This window comes from Falco cherrug, chromosome 4 (genome assembly GCF_023634085.1).
Source record: "Falco cherrug isolate bFalChe1 chromosome 4, bFalChe1.pri, whole genome shotgun sequence".
NCBI classification, from domain to species: Eukaryota; Metazoa; Chordata; class Aves; order Falconiformes; family Falconidae; genus Falco; species Falco cherrug.
The window spans coordinates 106,597,242-106,617,290 of NC_073700.1; the positions used below are offsets into that span (position 1 = coordinate 106,597,242).

A 20,049-nucleotide genomic window follows, 5' to 3' on the forward strand; every position below is an offset into this window, starting at 1 on the left:
TCATTGCTGCTCGTGCGAGAACACTGCTACACCTAGACTTCAAATGGCCTCTTACCTGATGGTATCTAGTAAGTCAGTAAGAGGCTCTGACTTTCACCCTTACTCTACTCATGTTCCACTCATCTGAAATAATACCTTGGTCCTGACCTTCCAGATAATCATACAGAGTTATTAAAACACATATTCTCCTACACTGATGAGAAAAGCCCCAAAATACCTTGCTTTAATCATACCAACTCTTAAAACAAAAAACACACCAAAAAAAAAAAAAAAAAAAAAGCAAAATAACTATATTGTGCCTTCCTGACTTTATCATTTACTTACCAAATCTTTAGGGGCCAAGAACTACAAGGCACATGCCTAAGACATACCTCAGAAAGTGTTTAATTCATTTTACTTGTGGAAGATGACAAAGTGCAAAGTGTCCCTTGAGTCCAAGTGGCCTATCACAGATGAAGCAACTCTGCATGCAGCCAGGTCCTAAGGCAACTTGTGATGGTGGTCCCAGCAGCATCCACTCGCTCCAGTCCTCTTACAGCAGGGATTTTTAATTGCCCACAAAAATCTGCCCAAACAGCCCTGTTGTTGGGGTGCACAGGTAATACAGGCACCACAGTGACGCCTCTCAAACATCCGTAAATCTGAACTGGCTGTGGCTGATTACGTAGTGTTTCACACAAGCTACGCGGACACAGAAAGAGGCCAATTTCCTTTCAGTGAAGGAAGGTTGTAGAACCAGTGCAGGTCTTCAGAGGGTGTGCGTAAGAACAAATCTCTTTTGAAACACTACAAACTGATTTTTGAAACATCGGAAATTGATCTGATGAGGTCATCAGTGAATCAAGGTGTGACCTTCTCAGCAGCAGCAGATGGACAGTTTAGACTGGACTAAGTCAATGATTATAGGGTTTATTGTAGCATCATCTTAGACTGTAACAGTAAGGGGAAAATCCACATTGCAGCTTAATTGTACTTCATCTTGGGGGATTATTAGGAGCTCATTAACTACATGTACTTGCTATTGATAAATTTTTGCAGTGGTCCAGCAGGGAGAAAAAGAAGGGTTTGTCTAAATGTAGTTCTGTAGCATAGTGTCCTTCTGCTTTTAGATTACTCTGAAAAAGAGATCCAGGGATTGAGTTCATTTCTCACAACTCACTTGAATTCAAAAAGGTTACTTTGCATTTCCATTATCATAATTGACAACTTAATTCATTGCAGATGTTTTGAAGGAAGTGTAGAAAGAGTAAGAGGAAAAAAATCATTTAAGAAATCAGCTCCTAAGCTATAGAATTTTAAAACTTTCTGAAGAAGGCAACAATCATAAAATTCCTTGTCTTTTAATAGTTTGCTTTTCTGTCTTCAAAAAACCAATATAGCTCTGATAAATGAAAAGTTAGAACTGGATAAGGAACCAAAATAAATACTGAAAATATCACGAAAAGTGTATTTTGAGTGCTATTTTCAAAAGACTTCTCTCAAGCTGCTGTTACTGCTGCCACAGTTCTAATACTGCTCTGTGCTAACACAGCAGAAAACATCCTGGATGAGAAGGTACAGCCTGTTTATCCTATTCTAAGGATCCATTAAAAAAACCCACACATGAATAAAAGTCCTATACACTTCTAGTCATTCCAGGAGGATTGTTTTCTTCCAACCCAAACCATTCTATGATCCTGTGATTGTATGATAAGAAAGCAAGAATAAGTTACTGCATTCATATAACCGTTTCCCTCACAGTCATTTCTTATCATAACGTTGTGCTCATTATTAAGCTTTTAAGAAGGATGCTGAGGGGTGTCAGTCTATTCTGTGAGCTCAGAATTATCCCTGAAGCTCAACTTCTATCCCTGGATTTATCCCTGAAGTGTACATTTGGTCTTATAGCTAGGCCTACAGAGCAAGGCTGTACCTCTGAATAGCGGACTAAAGCCAGATACCCAGTTTTAGTCTGACACCCTGAAGTCCTACTGGGACACTGAAGTGCAACCCTGTGACAACTAGGCATTGCTCGTTACTTGTCTCCCACTGACCTCCGTTCCTGGCATTATACCGGGCCTGACTATACCTAACTATACTACACCATATATAGACTATACTAGCCTAACTGACAATTATTTTCTGTATCGGGTAAGCCTGAAGGTATCCATACAGTCATTTTGGGGTGATTATTGCCAAAGTTCTTCTTTCTTCAAATATTTTTTAAACATTTTTCTATAGCAAAGACTTTTTTCTTTCTCTTTTTTTTTTTTTCTGCCAATGTTGAATAAGACTAACAGCTTCAGAAGTTCAATTTTTCTTCTGTGAAAAACCCAACACAACTCCAGACTTGAAACATTTAGTTAAAATGGGTCATTTACCAAATTTGGTGTCTGCAATTTGCAGCTCTGTTGAAAAAACAAAATTACTTTTAAGATAAATTTTGCTTTTATTCAAGAACAGTCTCATGTTATTTTTATACCTATTCATTTCTGTTTCCCAGTGGTACAGAAATACATGAGAATGAAAAATATAATAGGCATCCTGGCAAATTTATTCATACTCAGAAAATGTCTTGGAATGGCTTCCCGTCAAACTGTACACAGGGATGCAAGTAGGATAGATTGTGGGAAATCTTTTATCCTAATCAATTTCTCTTAATCTATTTATCTGTGGTTCAGTTACTTTACTGTTAAGCAAATTGACCTGCAATCTCTTTCTGCCTGCATTAATCGTTTCTATTATAGGTTTGAAACACCCTTTCATAGTGCAAAGGAATCACAATTTATCATTTAGGACCAAGACAGTGAAATGAATGTGTTAGCTTTACTTCTTTCTTTTACATACATTGAAATCTGGTCTCACCATGCCCACTCATCACTGTACAATACTTGAGAAAAGCAGCTCCTATCCTTCCAGATTAAAATAATTCTTCCTTATACTCAAGACATGATCTACAAATTTGAAACTACTTTCTTTGAATAACCTTCATAAAACATAAGTTCAAGGAACTATAGGAGTCTCTTCTAAATGCAAAAAACCCAACATTAAACACCACCTCCAAGCCTCCCCAAAAAGACAAGAGAAGGAAGCATTTAGCAGCATCTTCAGAATAACTTCAAAACTTAACACTGTGAAAAACAGCAGACATAAATACAAGCCATCTAAGCAACGTTTCTCTTTTTGATATGTTACGGAAAGCGAAGCTGTCTTCTAAGATTCTAAATCACCGACTATCTTCTTGTAAAAAAAAAAAAGTTACTTTTAGAAAATAGCTTTTAAAAATATCTAATATAATAGTAGTAATATTTGAGGGGAAAATGTTTCATTAGTAAAGACGTGAGTAGAATCTATGAAGACGACACATGGTCTAAACGTATGCCTAGAAATTCTAGCCTTATAATAAAACAAAAGGTGATACTCGGCAAGCAGCCATGGATCCATTGAACCCATGGATCATTAAACACATGTGAAGGCTCCTATATCACTAAGGCGGCTGCAGTCCTGTCAGTATCTCACACTTAGTGTCACCTGTTTGAAGATCACATGAACAATGGCAGCGTAAATGCTTACAGCACAGGTGCACTAAAGAACCTGATATAAATGAAACAAGCTGGTAAGTGTGCATGGTGGGGTGCTTGCTTCCATGGCTCATTCATCTTGACTATGAAACTGTCCTTATAAATGCCCTACCACAGGAGTGAAAGCTTTGATGGTGCAACCTGAAATTTACTGAAGTCGATGGAGTTGCTTAATGCCCAGAAATGTTTTTTTAATGTGACGATGCATACTTAAATATAAATTTTACTTAAAGTACTTACCCACTTCTTGAAAATCATTATTATTGCATTGAAATATAGTGGCTGAGCATTTTGTTGATGGGACTGAAAATTGTACAGAGTCATGGTCTACCATATGGTGAGTATTAATTTTTTAATTTAAGTTTCAGCAGTTAAGGGTAAGAACTGCAATACGTGAAAAAGTAGAAAATGCCATGTCACACTGAGTGCAGATAACACGGTGTCTCATCATGCAGTTTAGGATCCTAAATTTGTTCTATGCATCTTTGTGACTTGTCATATACTTACATATAATCAGTAATATTGATATAAACGTAGTCTCAATGTGAACTGTCTTTATTGAAATCTGTTCTTGTAGGACTGATTATAGACATAAAAAATCATTACATAAAAATGCATACTATATATCATATGCATTAATGCTAAGTTTCATTCTTTGGGACTAACAAAACAGGAAAGAAAAACTTACCATTCTTCTTATAGAACATGATTTCTCCTTTGAACTCTACCTTTTCCTCCAGTGATTTCTCAATTTGAACAATCATCTGCTCATTTGTTTCAGCACCAAGTAAAAATTTACAGCTGCAGCTCTTCTGCATGACTTCAGTTCGTGCAAATCCAGCAAGCTCACAGAAGCCATCTGAGCAGTAAACAATAGGGAATCCCTTAGCCACCTGAGCATTTGCAAGGATGAAGTTACTATCTGTAGAAGAACACAAAAGTGAAACAAGAATTACAGTCTGATTTCTACATCATTTGACGTAACACTTCCTTTAGGTTCATAGAAAGGCACAACTGGACATGGCGTTTAAAAGTGAAGTCCCAACTGCCTGCAAAACACAATTCAAATTCTGGTTTTAGACCATTAGTCTGAAAGTCAAGTTTTACAGCTCACAAAACATCTTCATAAGATGGTTCCTCATGGCTACGTACAGCTTGCCTCACTGCATCCTCAAGGAATAATTTATGATAACTGTCTCTGAGATGGATGATAGCACATTAAAACAACCACTTGACCAAAGACTGGTGACAAACATGGAAGCTTTGGAGATATTTCAAAGGTGCTGTTATGCTCCCACTCAAACTACTCCGCAGTCTGAACATGCACAGCTATATCTTAAAAAACCCGAATCCCTCTATGCTCTCAGTAAACTAAAGATGATCTTTAGCGACACTCAAATTAATTTATTCTGTATAATTTTTCAAGGGAATCCATAAAAGTAGAGTTGAGAGACATTCTGGGACTATAGGAAATTGTTTGTAGTTTGTTTTTGCCCCCCCCCCCCTTTTTTTTTTTTTGAGGGAAAAAGATTTCACCCAAAAGCACTATCAGTTGTCTTCCAGAGCCCTACCACACTTCTCCCATATGAAACAAGCACATCAAAGATTGAACATCCTGTTACACCTTAATGCATTTTATACATTTTCATGTGTGTAAGATGTATGACAAATTCAAGAAGAGTATATTGACATGGAGATCAATCAACAAAAAGCAATGTTCCAGTCTGAGTTCAAATCCTTCACAAATCTTGCAGCCTAATAGCTCATTTCTATCCTTTGTAGAAGTGTCTTTGAAGGTTTTTTCCCTTCTTAAACTCTCATCACCAGCTTACATCAAGAGCTCTAGCACTTTATGGTCTTTTTAAATTAGCATGGAGACCCTTTCCAGATAATATATGAAGTTCTTATACATTATTTTTGCTTGTGTTTCTTTATCTTGAAGTGGTGGAGGGAAAGTTTTATGGGAGGAATCTGTCTACATTTCACATCGAGGGAGGAAAGACTATTTTTTGCCTATTGCTTATTAAGGAATGTTTACCTTGCAGCTTGCTAGCAGGAGCTTAGGAGCAGTTTAGTCCCAAGACAAATAACTCTCATTTTTCAGACTTATGTGCATGGGGATTCATGGGTATGCATTAAGGGAAAATACTATTAAATAACCCAGAATCCCTTGATAAATATTCATAAATTGAAAGAGAAATAATGAACTATTTCAATGGAAAACTCAGGTTGATATGCCTAATCCCCATACAGTGATATATTATTCATGAACAGGGAAGGTAGAGACAGAATTCAAAAAGCAAAATAGAGGGAGCGTAGGTCCATTTCAGTTTGAACTATCACAGGAGTTCTACATCCATGAAATTTCAATAACTTCAGCTACCTTACCCTTTTATTTACCCAAGGGATAAAATATTATGGCCGATACTGCTAAGGTTTCAGTATTTTAATGACAATGCCGAGGCTTTTTAAATGATCAACTTGCTCTTAAGCTTTACTTCATTCACTCACCTTTTGTTTAAAATTAATTAAAGTCTTTCAATAAATGATTTTTCTATTAAAACAGACTTTTCTCATTTGCCAAATAATTTGATTTAAAAATGCATTCTGGTTCAGTGCAGTGCTTGATTTAGCTGGTCATTTTTATTTGCCTAACTAGGGAATATGTATCATTATCATTCATGCACTGACATGCTGCTCCCCCTGTCAACACAAAACTAAATCCCCACACTGCCAAAAGAATTAAAATCATATGCTTGTAGTGCAGTTTAATGATGGTGCTACAGTGCAAGACCTGCAGATCATACGTTCTAAATGCTTCTGTAGCTATCAAATTAATTTCCTCCTGGGTTTCTTGTTGTTTAAGATATAATTTTGTGATGCAAAGATTTTTATTTATTTATTTATTTATTAATTCTGATTGTTGTGAATTGCATGAAGGAGAATATGGAACACCAGGACAGAAAGGATAGGGAGGATGCTCTCAGAGTGTAGGAGTGTTTGAATATCATTATGAACAGGAATACACTGGAGCTTACCAAGCTTATAATCATTTTATGAAAAATTTAAGACAGTCAAACTCTGCTGTTATCTACATACAAATAAGCCCAGAATACTCTTGGTTACTTTTGCATTCATATAAAAAACCAATTTACTTTTAAAAGTCAACCCAGTGAAAATTATATTCAACCTGAAGTTCAAATGAAACAATGAAAGATAAACCTGTAATCCCAAACTAGTAGACTAAGGGATGTACTTTAATAATTTATTTTTTAAATTCCTTGTGATATTTAAGGATCAAGCAACATAATTTTATCCAATAATTATGTGTATAATCAAATTCTTCAGTAATATTTATTAAGTGATAATTAACATTTAATTATTACACAAAGCAATTTAAAAAAAGCTCATATGTTAAAATATTCTGGTTAAAAATTTATTTACTTCTGTAATTTATTTTCGTAGCTTGGAATCTTCAATATCACTTGCTATTCCTAGGGCACATAAGGCATCAAATAATAATTCAAAAAACAAGAACTGAGGGTGAAATTTATATCATTCAGGCTACAGTGTGAAACAAATAACAAACCCAACATTTAATGCTATGATCTTCAGTGATAGCTTGCTAGATCAAAAAAAAAATCCAGAGTAGGAAGAATGAATGTTGAATTCCGTATTAATAGTTCAGCACATCAGCCTGAATATCAAGTTATTTTATTTGGGTTGGTTGATCAGGAAACAGTATTAGATTACTGGTAGGATGTTTTTTGGGTTGTGGGTTGTTTGTTTGTTTGTTTTTTACAAGAAAACACATTCAAGCTAAATTTATGATCTATTAAAAAACATGTAACCTTGAGCCTTTGGGACTGTTTAGGAGTACAGGGAATTTGCAACAACATAGACTGCTGCAAATCTGTGAACAACCTGAAAGAATGGATTTTGACAAAACCACGAGTAGCAGTTTTCAACTCAGAAATTAAGTGCTATACATTTATGCAAATTAAATAAAAATAATTACATTGTGTATTCGTATATTAGCTTTGGATAAAAATACTTGCTTGTATATTCAAGCCTATGTGTGAAGCATAGAGGACGATTTAAAAGTGCTTCTCTTAAAGAATAGGACAAGAACCTTAGACACAAAAAAATCCAAGAACATTCACAAACTTTTCATTTAGCAGCAAGTCAGCAGAGACAGATGAATATGACAGAGGTATTCCACAAATATTCAGCACAATTTAAAAGCAGATTTGTTTCAACTATCCTTGTTTTCCTTTGAGCTCATTTTCTATGATGACCAAATCACTTTTTTTCACATGAAAGTGTGATACAAAGAATATTAGCAACTTGCACACCTGCATTTGCTTTGGAAGCAGGACATATTGGAGTGGATGGGACATTCACCAACAGAAGACTAGCATGGTTTCCAGAAACCTCTGCCAGACACATAATATAAAATCAGGGACAATTAAACAAGCTGAACCAGAACCATGCTAACTAACTACACCTTCAATCACAAGCTCACACACTGTTGCCCTGTTTCAATGACCTGAAAACCAGAAATTATAATCTAAGAAACAGAATAAATTTGTATCACATACCATCTGATACAGAGAGACAGGTTCATTAAATGTCCCATGACAGAATTTTAGAATTGAGATAATTAAAGGAAAAGGCTATTATGCAAGTCTCTGCTTCATAATTAATGCACACAATTTATCTGACTGTTTGTAATGAGACAATATTACAATTAAACTCAGCGCTCCCTTGATAAATCTTACTGTCATCTTATTTAGCAAAAAAAATGACAAAAGGGTTTTTGCTTTAATACTGTAGCTATGTCTGCCATAAATTTCGTTATTGGCCTTCCCCGATTCTTGTAACAGTTCCTTTCAAAGTCCAGATGGTTTCTGCAAGTCTTCATCTTTACCAGTGGAGAACATCTATCTGACTTCTTGTACAACTGAGTACAGCCAACCACCACACTAATTTTAAATATTAAATTATTTATGAATTAAAAAGGAAGGAAAAAAAACCTACAAAAAAAAATCCCTAGCAATTGAAGAAGCTGCAGTAATTAAACAAGTGACTCGTATTAGTTACTCTATCAAATGGAGAACAGTCCATAAATTCTTCTGGATAAAAGGATTTACTACATTTCAGTTTGATTCCACAGTTGCTACATGGGCAACTTCACAAGAGAAGTTGCATTCCAGGTTCACACAAATTACTATTACAGAACATGACCATGTTAACAGTTAAGATTACCTAACTGAAAGATTAAAATATTGCACATGAGAACATTTAGCTTTTTTCAGCACATTTAGATGCAAGTGAGTCTAATTAGAGTTCGAGCTCATTTACCAACTACTGTCCTTCTAATATGACTGAGACCAAGATGATTTTATAATGTATAAACTTTCAAATATTAAGGTTCCTCTTGAAAACCTCAGTGCAGTTAACTGGGTCATTAATGGAAGGTTAAAATTTATCCAGATCTAAGTGACTCAGAAAGAAAGTTGATTACACTGGTACTTCTTCACATCCTTCACTAAAAAAAAAATATATTCCAGTAAATTTACAGTAGTACAATAAAAGGTAAAACTATTGCATAATAAACTGCAAGTGTGGACTGATGAACAAAGGACCCTTCACTGTAAGCTATATAATTGATTTAATTGGCCATGTCTTTTCAAATAAAGGCTGACATTAATAAGGAAACTTATTTATAAAATTGGCTAACAGTTACAAATTCAGAGTGTGAAAAACAAAAATAATGTCTGAAATACCTGGCTCTATGGGCTCAGCTCAAGGGTAAGCTGCCATAGCTCCCACTTAACCTGCATTCCCATTATGTAAAGTTCTGAGTTCAGCAGCTAAGAAATCAACCTTTCACTTTGCATTTACAATAATATTTAGCCTGACAGTGAAAATGCTTTACTATATACAATATTTATAGCTACAAAGAGAGTTAATTTGTAATGCAGTTCAGCTTAGAGACATCTAAGCAAAACTTGGACATCTGGTTGCTAAATCACCTCCTAGTTTTATTGATAAACACAGATCATAAGCCATTTAAGAGACTTTGTGTTTAACGATCTCAGACTCAGCCTTCAGTGCCATTAGTGCACCAGGTCAATACTAGAATACTGACTGCAGCTTTCTTCATGACCAATCAAAGCACCTATTCCTAGAACAAAGCAGACAAAAAAGCCAGACAGTAGCAGAGGGAAACAAAATAAAAAGCAAAAGCAAAAAAATAACCCTCACGGTGAAATGGTCTCTAAGATTCTGGGCAGGGGGGAATCATTTACTCTTCCATTAGAAATCTCTGTATATGTTCCTATTGCTTTTCTATTCCCAATCTGATTTGCATCTACTTGATCTCTAAAGTGTAAGGACTCAGAAGGACTTTGATCAAATAGTACCAATGCTGTTACTGCTTGTTTATCAGCTCAGAGCACCTTTCAAATCAAAAAACAGTGCAATTGTAATGGATAAACTACAGTAAAGGAGAGGAACTTTTGGAAGAGATGGCTTTGAAGTTCTAGCAAATTAAACTCCACCAGCATAAATCTACATCTTTTCCTCAAAAGGAAATGCTAACCAGTCTCAGATATGTATTTTTACTTTTTTCTTTATATGTACCTGGAATTGCAAAATCACATTACACACATGTTAAGTGCAACAACAGTTTAAATCAACTAGACTAAGGTGAATCAAGGTTGCAATTAAGTATTTATTTTCCTACCCTTAAGCTGTGTAGATTTTAACAAAATTTATTTTTTCAGTAAAAAATTATTACATTCTATTTGGTAAGCTTTGTTTGTGTTACTAATTGCGTGGTGACTGCTAGCACACAGTGCTGACATAATTAAAAATGGTATGTTGCAGTTATGAAATATTTCCATGCTAGTGCAATGTTTTATAGGCATTGAAATGTTTGATATATATGCAGTTATCAAATATATCCATGCTAGTGCAATGTTTTATAGGCATTCCTACAAGTGAAGCACCACTTGCCGATGGAAAAGACAGAAAAAAGAAGACATCAGCAGAGAAGAGACACAGCAACTCATGAGTCACCAGCACACTGTCACAACACAGTGTCATCCAGAAGGGTCTCAATGGGAACTGAAAGTGCTCGTTTACCCAGCAGAACTACCTCTGGGTAACTAGAGTTCTGTCTAACTTGGTAAACAGAACTACCCTCTGTCTACCAAGGTAGCTCAGCTGCTGCTTGGTGTTTTCTGTGGATGCCCACTGGAGAGCAAAGATTCCTGCCTCTAAAGGAAGCGTGTTTTGCAGTTTCTCCAATAAAATACATGGAAATTTTAAGTTCACCCACCAGGCAGAAGGGCCATTTGTGTAACCTAGCTATATTAAATTTGCTTTTTTCCCCCGTCTGTTTTGTTAATTTAAAATTCACCTGGAATGGTAGAAATGGAATTGCTGTAAGTCAGGCCGACACATTGAGTTCTCATATCATATAGTCTAATTGTTTAAGAGCCTGGGATCATGAGTTGGTGTCAAGTGTTCAACCAAGAGAAAGGTTTGCAGATTAACAGTCCTCCTGAATAGAAACATTTTAAAGAGCCACATCCTTGTCAAACATTTACCAATGTGATCCTGTCCATACCTTCCTTCATCATCTATCTGAAATAGGAATAAAATAAAGAGTTGAAAGCTCATTTGTTTACTTTAAGCACTAATGTCACACACAATTGATTACTCAGTTTACAGGCATACCGGACTTTCACCACTGCGTCGTATTTCATGGTTTCAGTGTCCCACACATGCCTTTACTAAGTATCCTGCCTGATGAACCTGCTTATACTACTACTGTAGTGGATAGCCCTTTGGATATTTGCCCTCAGTGTATGTACTGCTACTGATGTTGCAATATATCCAAGCAGGCAGATGTTATGGATGCTGCGAACAGAGCTAGTGGAAGAATACAGGAAATAGATTGGTGAGACGTTATTCCTGCACACCTGTGAGGAAGAACTTAAGCTATACATTTTTAACCTGGTGTGAAATGCCTTTAAAATATCATGTTCCTGCCTCTTTGAAATCTAATGCTCGTTTCTTATTAGACTATATTGATTATGAAGTGGTAGCTCAGGGGCTTGGAAAATATCCTGATGCCTACTATAGTGGAAATAAGGAACTGGATTTCTTTACAGTGTGTTGATTTGTGGAAGAACTATTTACCTACTGTTTAGAAAGTTTCATCTTATCACTTGAAACATGTAGATTCTGTGAAAATTTATTTCGCCTTTGGAAGTAACCATGGGAAAAATACTGCGGTACAGCAGACTGTACGCAAAAGAAAGTTACCAGTGTAAGAAAATATCACATGTTGCTTTTACATTCTCTTGTTTTATATATATAAGAAACATTCATCATTTCATACAAGTGCTATACTACACTGAAGTTGTTACTCAAAGCAGCTCTAAGCTGCTTTTCATGTATGCTAGTTCATGTACACATTTCTGGGCTGTTCACTGTCACTTTAACAATCCTCTGCAACCCCATGACATTTTCATGCCAGCTTGTGGTGACTTCTACTGTATTGATTTCTCTCTGCAATTATTATACTTCAATATTAAGGTGCTAGGAGTCCAGGGCTAAAAGTAACCATTTTGAGCCTTTGCAGTTTATATGCTACTCTCTCAGTCCCTGAAAACAAAGGGTACTTTGAGTTAATTTTAATGGGGCTAAGAAGCTGACTCCCATGTGCCTATTCCAGTGAAATGAGTTCTCTGTAAACTGCAAGAATTTCTACATGCAGTTTTCTCAGAGAAGCAACACCAACACTAACCTAAAATGATGCTGTGGAAATAAAGTCTGTTCACAGAATGTTCTTCTGACAAATTGACAGTAATTGTGTCAAAAATGGTTCAGAAAATGATGAACAGTATCCAGGAAATGTAATTTCCAGAAAAGATAGAGTTCTATACTGCACTATTTACCATAACAAAGGATTACAGCGTGTATCCCAAACTCAACCTTTCTGAATCAAAATAGTTCTAAGAATCTCAGTATAGGGCTTGCTGACATTGTACTCTTGAGCAAGATCTGTAAAAAAAAACCCCATATTTTGGGGGTGGAAGAGGATGACAAGGAGTTTACAAGTGAGAATATACTTAAGTTATCATATTCAAAAGAATATGAACCATCTTATAATGGGTTTGCCAGCTGGGAATGATCTCATAAAAAATCCAGATGAAAAATGCTGAAAACTGTGGAAGGACCAGTGGTGGTGTTGAACAAACAAGCAGAATAACCTTCATGAAAAAGTAAAGTAGACGTCTGAAGTAGACATAAGCCATTATTTCTTATAAGGAAGTTACTATGGACCTCCTGAAGGACTGGTACAGTTTAGAGCAGGCGTACCTGAGCTTAGATCTACTTATGTACAGTGTATGTATCCAATACACAAACATATATATTTATGTAAGATACTCAGATAATCAAGGCAGAAGCTGCTGGAGGAACCTGAAAGACTGAAGGTGAACATTGCCAGAAGATGGTCTTCTGAAGAAAAATCCAGATTTTGGCTGAAGAAGTGGATATAGTTTGGGAAATTCATAGCGTTTGGAACTCCCCTGCAGTAAGGAGTACAGGTATAAATACAAACTAAAATTCTCAGGGTTTTGATTACCTTAGAAGAAGAAAGAAATAAATTGGACCAAGTATTGTCTCAGTGAAGGAAAATCAGGCATAGGAAAAGTGCTATCAAAACAATCCCTGAATTTAACCTCAAAGAACTTTGTGCAAATAAGAGGAATAAACATACCAAAATCACAAAGGGACTGAAGATACTTAGTTACTGAAAACTTAGACCTTTTCATGTCTGCTTGTTTTGTTTTATTTCTTGTTCTTTTTTAAAGGAAATAAAGAGGTTAAGTAGCACAGAACCACATTTGGCATTCCTATAGCAGATGTTATTTTCATTCTGTGGTGGAACAAAACCAATTCCCCTTTCCACCGCCTTCCCCCTAAAATGCTGCCCAAATGAAACAAAACTTACATCAAAAGGAGACTCACATCAGAAAGAGACTCACATCAGAACAGTAGGTCAGTGTTCACCAATTAATGCAAGACCTAAACCTCCAGCATGCCAGGAAAATGTTATCTATTAACTGTACTGCAGTGAGTCAGTGTCGTTAGGTAACCAAGTAACTTTTACGGCAATTTTTCAGTCAAAACAAAATTACATTTGGGTTTTGACTAAATTTTTCTTACTGGTCCAAAATAGTTTCAGAAAAAAAAAAAAATGTCGCCACTATACTTGCAAGACAATGACAACACTGCTTTTGTTCCACAGAAATGAATTATGAATATGTCGCAATTAAACTCCAGTGTTGTTATGGGAGGTAGTTTGAAGTCTTGCCTTGTTTCTCCAAAGCCCAATCTAAGGAAAGTGATGAAGAGTGTCTTGACCAAAGGGCAGTTGCCATGTAAGAGAAAATAATCTTATTCATTGGGAGAGTTTTGAAATAATTTGTAAAAAGCCAGGTATTTACAGCATGGATTTGTCTAATCGCCTTTGGAAGAAACCATGGGAAAAAACACTGCGGTACCCCAGATACTGTACACAAAAGAAAGTTATCAGCATAAGAAAATACCATGTGTTGCTTTTATATTCTCTTTTATTTATTTATATTTTTTATATATAAATTTTTAATATATATATATTCATATATGTATAAGAAACATTCATAGTTTCACACAAGTGCTATGCTACCCTGAAGTGGCACTAAGCAAACCTAGAGAAAAAAAACTAAAAATACACACAAAGAAAAAAAGATTTTAGCAGAAACTGTGCAAGGTTCTATAAATTAAACTTACTGAAAACACCAAAAGTAGAAGAAAGCTCTAAGTTACAACATGATTATACTGCCACATTTCCTATGTTACCTGATGTTATAATTTCGGAAAATCATTGCTGTTCTAGGTACCGTTTGTAATGTAAAAAATAATTCAGAGAGACTGTAAGTCAGCTGGAGGATTTAACCAGCAGCACTGTATATACCAGCAGAAATACCTTTGTCCGTTGCATAACCTTTTGCAATCCAGGTGGCCACAATACTGATGCAGTGTAAACCTCTCCTTTAGCCTACTGAGCCGCAGTATCAGGGTCAGGAGCCACGTTTCCCCAGCAGTAATGGGAAGAGACTCCAGCAGTAATGGGAGGAGACTTAGTAACCTCTAAGTAAGGGGTTACTTAGAATTAGGACCTATATTTATCATATGGGCATCATATGGGGACTAAACTCCATTATGTCTAAGATAGACTGAACACTCTTAAAGCACAGAAACTGGGTAATATCAGTAAATAAACCATAAAAGACTATATATATACACAGGTATGCTCTAAATGTTGAGTAAATGCACCTGTCTTTTCTTCTTGCAAATAAAAGGCAAAGAATATCTGTAGGTTAGAGACTGTAAAACTAATTCCTTAACTGGAAATTCTTCTAAGCAAAGAGAATGGCTTTTTGTTGCTGTTTTTTGTTGGTTTTCTTTTTATTCTAACAAAATAAGGTGCGTGAGTTTGACCTTGTGAATTATATTGTGGTGTAGGAAAATCACTCTATTTCAGACATTCCCATATGAGTAGATAGACTCATTACACATATTGTGTACAACAGCATAAATTAACTTCCTTAAGTTACAGTAGCAGCAACAATAATTCTGAAAGACTTGGGTTGAAACTTCACAAAAACTACAATTGCTGGTTAAAAATAACAGACCAAAAGTGTGAAACCTGGACCGTTAAAGCATATATTCTCACACAAGTGGAGCAAACATATGGTATAGTGGATTAACATCAGAAATAGTAACAAATTTTGTGCAGTGCCTTAGGTACCATAGCACCTTACTCGTAGTAACACTATGGTTCTGCTACTTGCAGCCCTGTAACCTTTACCTGCACTGTTGAGGTAGTGTTTTCAGAGCCTCCGTAGTATTATTTTTCCTTTATTCTTCTCCTACTTTTGTTCTTGTATTGTTGTTCTCACAGCCTTGCACCTGCAAGCCTGAATAGTGGTGGGTTCGCACAGGAAGCGCTTACCACTGGCCTAAGAATGACCCCTTCATTCCCCTTGTCTCCTTATCTCGCTTCATAGATTTTAGTTTATTAGAAATAAAAGGTTGTATGGAACTAATTAAATAATAGTAATTTAAGTATTCAATAAATATTAACCCGCAATAGGTGTACACACAAGCTTAACAAGCAATAAATAGATGTCACTGCCAGCTAATTCACATGTACTAATCAGTGCTAATGCCATCGTTTAATAAGAACAACCAGTGGGAGGAGATTAGAGGAGGTCCTGATAAAAGTGTATAGCACTAGGGGGAAAAAAAGGTGGAAAATCATCTTCCTCACTGGCACGTGCTGCACTGGAGAAATGCCCAGAGCTCTTCCAGGGATCCTGTCACTGCTTCTCCCAGCTGGACACCAGGGAGACTTTTCCTTTTTCCCTTTGCACTCTCTCTCTCCTTTGCTTTACCTTTCTCCTAAACCAGCTTTTCAAAGTCAATGTGTGCTGTCAGTTGTGGGCTCAACTACAAAACTCCTGTGTCTGTAAGCCTGTCTCAACATCTTTTGTGCAACACAAACTTCCTACTCATTCCTTACTCTGCTCTTGCCTATGCAAGGTTTCCAAGTCCCTTATACTTTTTGTGCCACCCAGCTGATGTCATCAACTAATCTAGTAAAGAAGTACTCTTTTTCTCTTTTTTTTTTTTTTAACTTGGGTTAAAGTCCTGCTGGATTAGCAGGTGGAGTTGTGTGTTCAGAGAGAGCAGAACTTCAGTGCAAGGGACAAGGGGAGAGCAGCATGGAGGAGGAAGAGGCAAGGGATCTCTCCATTTAGAGGTTAGCAGGTGGTAGGTCAGTTTGGCTAATTCTTTGTGTGGTAACAAATGTAACTCACTTTGGGTGAAAGTGGCCTGTGGTGGGAAGCAATCTGAGGAACAGCTCAAGGACACAATATTCCAAAAAAAGAGCTTTCTTTAACAAACATGTCAGAATCTGAGCGCTGCTGCACTGTTTTCTATATTAATGTGGACTCCTGCGTGGGAGTCATGTCAATGGAAAACTGAGCAGCCACAGCAGGAGCCAAAAAGAAAATATGTTTCAGGGAAAAATGAAATCTCTCATCAAGGCAATCATCCAAGCACTAAATAACAAGCCAGCATCTGACGCAGTAATAAATTGGGATTCATTCAGAAGATGGATAAAAGTCTCCCAACCCTTTTAGAACACTTCCAGGCTTATCTTTATTTACTTTTATCTTTCATAAGATTTTCAAATAGTTTTTAGACTCAACTTAGATGGAAAGACCCTTCAAAGGCTTGCCCAAGAACTTCTCTTACTCCAGGAGAAGTTGATCAGCCTTAATTTCCCATTCTCTTAACAAAGCCTTGAATATTACAGTAAGCAAAACTCACTTCTTTTCACTCCCGGAGACAGAAGAAATGGAGAGAGAGAACTCTGAAGCTTGGTTCTGTTCCCTTGTTTAATTGCTATTTGTTTCATCCTTCATTAGCCGCTGGTGCCAGCATGCTTCTGTCAGCGTTATTAACTACTTGAACTTTGCTAGACTCTTACGTTTTAGGGCATTTTATAAGCATATGCATTAAAAAAGAAAAGCAAGCTCTAAACTGCCTAAATCATGAACCAAAATGTAACTTAAGAGACAATAAAGAGTTGGAGGGAGAAAAAAATGAAAAGAAGAAAAAAAAGATTAATTCAGGAAAGACAGTTGCTATCAACATAATTATATTGCCATTTCTAGAGGATGCTGTGGGATACAGCTGTCTGCACAGGTCAGATCATTAACCTCTTTGCTTTGCTTCCTCACTCTACTTCATTAAAGAAATTCCAATGGGAAAATTACATAAAAAGTGTTTTGTAGACATTACTAAAATAATGTATTATCAATACCATCACAAGAAGGTTTTTTTCAATAATATCTTGATTAATTTTTTTTTCAATAAATAGAAGTGTTCAGTTAATTATTTTCCTCCAAAATTAATTGGAATACTGGTATAGAACTAAGTTTTGGGTTTTGCAAACTTGTCCAAGAGCAGGGATTCCCAATGATTCTAATCCACCAACTAATCCACTGTATTTCAAAGGGTTCTTCAGAAGCAGGCAATACATTTCCCTGGAAGTACTACTAACTAGCTTTTAATTAACATTTAAATTTGCTATTAAAAATACCTTGTTCATATAACCTCTGCTTCAGAATGGCATGTCTCCAAAAAAATTACTCAAATAATAAAACATGCATGAAATGCAACAATTTAAACTGATATCTCTAAAATTTCAAATAAAAGGATTTTCATTAAGTATTTTTGTGGCTTTATAAAAAAAGGAACCAAAAGTAATAATGATAAGATATTTCATTTTACTATTTCATATGACAGTAATGAAAATGTAGAACAGCACACAGGGAAAAAAATCAATTAAGAAAAGAAATAAAGAAAACCATTTCCCAAAGCTATTGTTCTTCTCAGGATATAGCCTTAATAATGGATCAGCCAACATCTTTGCAGCGTGCAAGAGAAGTAAATATTCTTGGACCTCTGGAAGGTAACACACTGGTGATATTCCAGGAAAGGATTTTCAGTTTGGCTTTACACATACACACATTTCATAAATAAGTAGATTGGCAAAGTATTTAGGGGACCAAACCCCACGTTCTAGGCCCTACAATTTATTCCTCAGAGGCAGTCCAGCAGTTCTTTTCAGTTACAGAGGTCATCCAGGTCCTCTGCTTTAAATGAGCGAGAAGCTCGTTCCCATCCATTTACCCACCTGTTGTGGCATCCGCTGCCACCGCAGTCCCCAGAACTATCCCTATTTCTTCGGGCAGCCTGAATCCCTAGGAACGGGGCTTTATGTTGACTTTTATAGTAGCTGTCTCTGACGGGATTTAGGAAATAGGAACTGATTAGAGGGGAATAGAAATAGCACTTGCCTCAAATTTGAATTAAGCAAGGATCTGAGATTCACATCTCCTTGACCTTCAGTCTACCCTACAAAAAGGTTCTAACCCACAATGGTTAGTCACATTGACCCCTGCCTTTGCAGCACTTAATTTATCTTCTCCCTGAACAATTTTCTCTTCTATTTAGGCTTTCCTAGAAAAGAATGAGTAGCATTGTTCAGAGTTTGAGTTCCCTGACCTTATCCCAGTCTTCAAGAGATGCGACAAAACCACAATCTGCTATCAGCTATGTGCCCACAGTAGAAAACTGAATAGCCTAGGAATCATCTGTACACGTTTCAGCTCCTATAAGAGGTGAACTATACAGCATACATTTAAGATATTCTTTTGTAAAGAGATGCAACCTTAAGGATTTCACTTTACAAATATATTCCTGTACCGTGTCACCATGTTTTAGATTAAAACAGAGTAACATTCACATTTCTCAGTATGTTTTGTATGCAATAATTTGAATGTTTACTTTCTGTTAATTAGGTGTTGCTGCATTTCTTACTAACATGCCAGACTTTCAGGCAGCGCTCCTAGTTATGCTGTTTCACACTTGCAGTGGGAGCTGGCTCTAATTGAGCCCATCCTATTCAGCTGGTGAAACTAATGACTAAATCTCTTCACTTTCTGAAACTGAAACCAGATTAGAAAAGACAAATGACCCTTTTCTATTTTAATTTCCAAACTCAGTATGATTTGTTTCTAAAAAAATCTAAAAAAACCCAAAATAAAAATCAATATCCAGCCAAACACTTAACGTTGTTACGTGACTATGTACATGAGATTTGTATTGATCATGGCAATATATTTCTGTAACTGAGATGCTTCACATCCTAAAGGATTTTTTCCAGGCAAAATGACACGTAAACAGAGCACACATTCCTAGCAAGATTAATATGCAATCTATTAAACATTTCAAGAATATTATAATTCACAAGAAGCCTGTTTCTCAGCTGTGAGACAGATGCGCCCCTTTGATGTCCCGCTGCATTCAGCACCACACCTCTCAGAATGCAGAATTACTGATTGTTACCTGGCAATCTACTATAGAATCTTCTTAACTATTAGCTGTGAGAGAACTGAAATTTGGGATTTTTTAATGGGATTTGCAGCTTCTAGCCACTGACTTCCTAACTGCAGCTGGACACCTCCTACCCAAGAGATGTCAGTAAGCCACATGGAACTTCTGAGGTGCTGAGAGCCAAAAAAAGTTTGAAATGTTTTATATGGCTTCTGGTTGTTTCTTCTGCAGGCCTGTTGAACAAAATTACTATTTCTTAGGTTTCAAAGTGTTTTTTTCCTGGGTAAGTGAGAGAAGAACTGACAGAGTGTAATACAGCACACACCTTGTTTTCTTGGAACCAGGACAAAAAGAAGTGCTTGCTGTGATTAAATTAGTTTTAATCCTGAATCCTGAAAATTCTGAGAGAAGGATGATGCAATGGTGCTGCATAATGAAAATAGTGAAA

At 36.3% G+C, this 20,049-nt stretch overlaps 1 protein-coding gene across 3 annotated transcripts in view; it reads right to left on the reverse strand.

Moving 5' to 3' along the window:
* Positions 1-20,049, reverse strand: part of KCNH8 (potassium voltage-gated channel subfamily H member 8) — a 195,882-nt gene that overhangs the window by 127,837 nt on the left and 47,996 nt on the right. For all 3 annotated transcript variants that reach the window (XM_005441818.3, XM_027809082.2, XM_027809083.2), the window contains exon 2: positions 4,249-4,482. In XM_005441818.3, coding sequence (XP_005441875.1) covers positions 4,249-4,482 — 234 coding nt within the window. The remainder of the gene's footprint in view (positions 1-4,248; positions 4,483-20,049) is intronic.